This window comes from Eucalyptus grandis, chromosome 8 (genome assembly GCF_016545825.1).
Source record: "Eucalyptus grandis isolate ANBG69807.140 chromosome 8, ASM1654582v1, whole genome shotgun sequence".
In the NCBI taxonomy this organism is placed as follows: Eukaryota; Viridiplantae; Streptophyta; class Magnoliopsida; order Myrtales; family Myrtaceae; genus Eucalyptus; species Eucalyptus grandis.
In genome coordinates, this window is record NC_052619.1 from 56982040 (window position 1) to 56985204 (window position 3165).

At 43.2% G+C, this 3165-nt stretch overlaps 1 protein-coding gene across 1 annotated transcript; it reads right to left on the bottom strand.

Moving 5' to 3' along the window:
• Nucleotides 1–553: 553 nt before the first annotated feature.
• On the bottom strand, nucleotides 554–2417 carry LOC104415216 (GATA transcription factor 16). Its single transcript, XM_010026467.3, has 3 exons — nucleotides 1887–2417; nucleotides 1624–1746; nucleotides 554–1210 (listed from the first exon to the last, which is right to left on the bottom strand). The coding sequence occupies exons 1-3, from the start codon at nucleotides 1911–1913 to the stop codon at nucleotides 881–883; spliced, it is 480 nt and encodes a 159-aa protein (XP_010024769.1). The 5' UTR covers nucleotides 1914–2417; the 3' UTR covers nucleotides 554–880.
• Nucleotides 2418–3165: the final 748 nt, after the last annotated feature.

Sequence of the window (3165 nt, forward strand, 5' to 3'; positions counted from 1 at the left end):
CGCTGGCCTTTCCCCAAGTCCGGTGTTCTTGATCTGGGCAAGAAGAAGTGAACGGGAGACAAAGAAGACGATGAATAGTGCAACCAAAAAAAAAAGGACAAAAATACTGTAATCAAGCCACTAGAATATACATTAAAGATGTATCTATTCACCGGCTAACGAGTGAAGTCCTTCTTTGAGATTAAATGATTACTTTGAATTATTCTTTGAAACAAACCTTACTCCAAATCCTTTTTTGAGAAAATGATGATATTTTGGATACTTCACTTCAGATTCTCTTTTGGAAAATGATAACACTTTGAGTTTTTATTTAAAATTTTCCCCTATTGAGAAAATAATAACACTTTGAGTCCTTATTTAAAATTTTCCCCTATTAATACAAGACGTACTGATTATATATGATTCCATTTCCCATTGCATATCATTCTTATCGGGTCAATAACTACACTACGGCCTCATAAACGAATGCTGAGCACTCAACTTGCATTTGGGTCATAACCAAAGTCGCAAATTGACCAAACATGGCAAGAATTCAACAGCAGCAAATGGGAAATAATTGAAAATTGGACAACTCTTATATTACGTTAGCACAGAACAGAGAAACAAAAAGACATCAAATCTCCTCCAACTTCTTACACTTATCGGCGTCTCTCTCTCTTTCCTCCCTCTCTCCTCTCGATTTCGGTCAAAACAGCTGGTCAAAAGAATACAAGAACTCCCCCCAGAACATAATTAGACTTGCGCCTAAAGTAGCCCTCCCAAAACTTTTTTTTTTTTGCCAATTTGACATTCTTGATTCTTTCTCCCTTTCCCTTTTTCTCTCTTTTTTCCCCCTCCTTTTTCTTTATTTATTTTTTCTCTCAACTACCTAATAACCCTATTAAGCATAAACAGAGCCGTAAGACAGGGCCATCAACAGCACAGCCGCCTGCTCTTCCTCGCCCAGCTTCTTCCTCTGCCTCTCGAGGCTCGATGTCGATGAGGACGACGATGACGGCACAGCGGATTTCTTCTGCATCATCACTTCTTTTCTGAGAAAAGCCAGCAACTTCTGCTTCAACGAATCGCCGAATCGGTTGCCGGTGCTGTTGTTGCTCGGGCTGTGGCTGTTGATCTTCTTGCGCTTCTTGTCCTCTGTGGGTTTCTTGCTTACGCCCAGAAGGTCCCTCCTCTTCTTCCTGCTCCTGATCCCACACGCGTTGCACAGAGACTGCAAGGACAAGATCAAGATCGCGTGGTCAAAAACACAGGAACGGCCAGCTTACACCAAAAGGGGGAAAAAAGAGAACGGGTGCTTCGCCATCAAGAAGATGTTTTTACAGATCCAATCTATGAATCGAGCCGATCCCATTTCAAGACTCGCTAAAACAAGCTAACCCATTTCTCTGGATCGATCTCTGTATCACTGCTAATCAAGAACACAGTTTTTTTTTTCATAAGGACATTATCAAATCCACGTGTTCACGATCGATCCACGAATGGACATACTCCATAATGCGGAAAAAAAATTAAACAAGCGAAACATCAAATTAGAGATGTCCCTTCGATGTATTAATCACACAAATCAGTCCAAAAAAGTAAACTGATCATACTCGATTTTCGATAAAGATTTGATTTTTTTACCTTGGGGCCAGCCGGACCGCCACGCCAGAGAGGGGTTTTGGTGGTGCCGCAATCAGCACACGTTTTCTTGGTCTCCGTCACGTGGCTCTCCTCCGACGAAGCTACCCCCGGCGACTCCGATCCCTGTATTGAGCAACCCAAAGAGAAAAGAACAAAACGAAATTAGGGTTTCATCTCTCCATTCATCCCCCTACCGAATCAATCCCAACCCCCAAGATCGACTCAAGACTGAACCACAGAAATGAAACCCGGGATCAACTCACCTTGTCACTCGCGTCCTGCATTTCCATAGCCTCTTTCACCGATCTCCAAAGCTCCTTTTTCTTCCCAGGTAAAGAAGAGCGCGAGCTCGCTCGAGCAGTACCCGCAAGAAAACTCTCGCGATCCGGGCAAGGACCAAGAACCGTCGCGATCGCGAGGAGAAGAAGACCCAAGAACAAGAACTAGAACAAGAACAAGATCAAGAACAAGATCAAGAACAGGGACTAGACGAGGAGGCAGAGCAAGAGGGATGTATTGGATCTAAAACAGAGGGAAGAACAGAGATGGGTGATCGCGAATCGAACCCCTGAGCGGGAAAACGAAAAACTTTACGCGCCTCTCACAGAGAGAGATAGAGAGAGAGGGAATGGAGTGGGCAATCAGTGACGATGGTACTTGAAGGAACCTAGAGATGAAACCGACATAGAGAGAGAGAGAGAGAGAGAGTGCTTATGTAGTGACTGAGAGAGAGACAGAGACAGAGAGAGAGAGAGACAGAGGAGGTATCAAACCGACACGAGAAACGTTTTGGCGCAGGCGGATCTTAGGAGAGGATCTATAAATGGGACGCGAAACCCTAGCTCGCACCGCCTCGTTATTACGGAAATGCCACTCTACCTGAAATGTTTTTGAATTAGGTGGGGATGGCGACTTGGTTTTGGCCCTCCTGATCACATCCCTTACCCGCCAAAATGCGAAAACCCTCAAAAGATAGTTGAAAAGAGCTCATGCAATGCAACCCAAAAAATGGCGGGGTTTGAGTGACTTTCATCTTTCCTGAGTCGGATATCTTGAACTTTCTTGAAAGATCAACTAGACTTGGAAGTGTGATCCGTCGATGATAATGTCATCTCGCTAGAAAAATTAGTGTCGGACCCAAATGGCGAAAAACCTTTTGCTTAGATGGGTTCGGTGATGATTCGGACAAGAATTGAATTGGCACAAAAAAGAAGCTAAAAGATGAGTTTAAAAGTGAAGACCTGCATATGGCGGGAATTTAAAAGATGATAATATCGACAAACTAAAGAAGTATATCGGGACTTTGTTCTTAATTAAGGTGAATGCTACAATAAGTACATGCCATAATATACATAATCGGTGATTATGATTGCCCATCAATAATAATCATACTTGTAACTACACCACAAAGATTCTAGGCTTCCGATTTGTGCCGACCTCATTCCCAAACCGTTACAACTCCCAAGTCATTGTGTACCACTCAACCTTTTATCAATTTTCGTCTTCCATCGACATTGCAGTCTTCATGTTCCTAACATGTAG

Bases quoted from the DNA above. Each gene is read 5' to 3' on its own strand.
- LOC104415216 (XM_010026467.3), bottom strand. From the start codon at position 1,913: ATGGAAATGCAGGACGCGAGTGACAAG. The intron at 1,747-1,886 runs GTGAGTTGATCC...TGCTCAATACAG, and splicing joins TGCAGGACGCGAGTGACAAG to GGATCGGAGTCGCCGGGGGT. The intron at 1,211-1,623 runs GTAAAAAAATCA...TTGTCCTTGCAG, and splicing joins GCGGTCCGGCTGGCCCCAAG to TCTCTGTGCAACGCGTGTGG.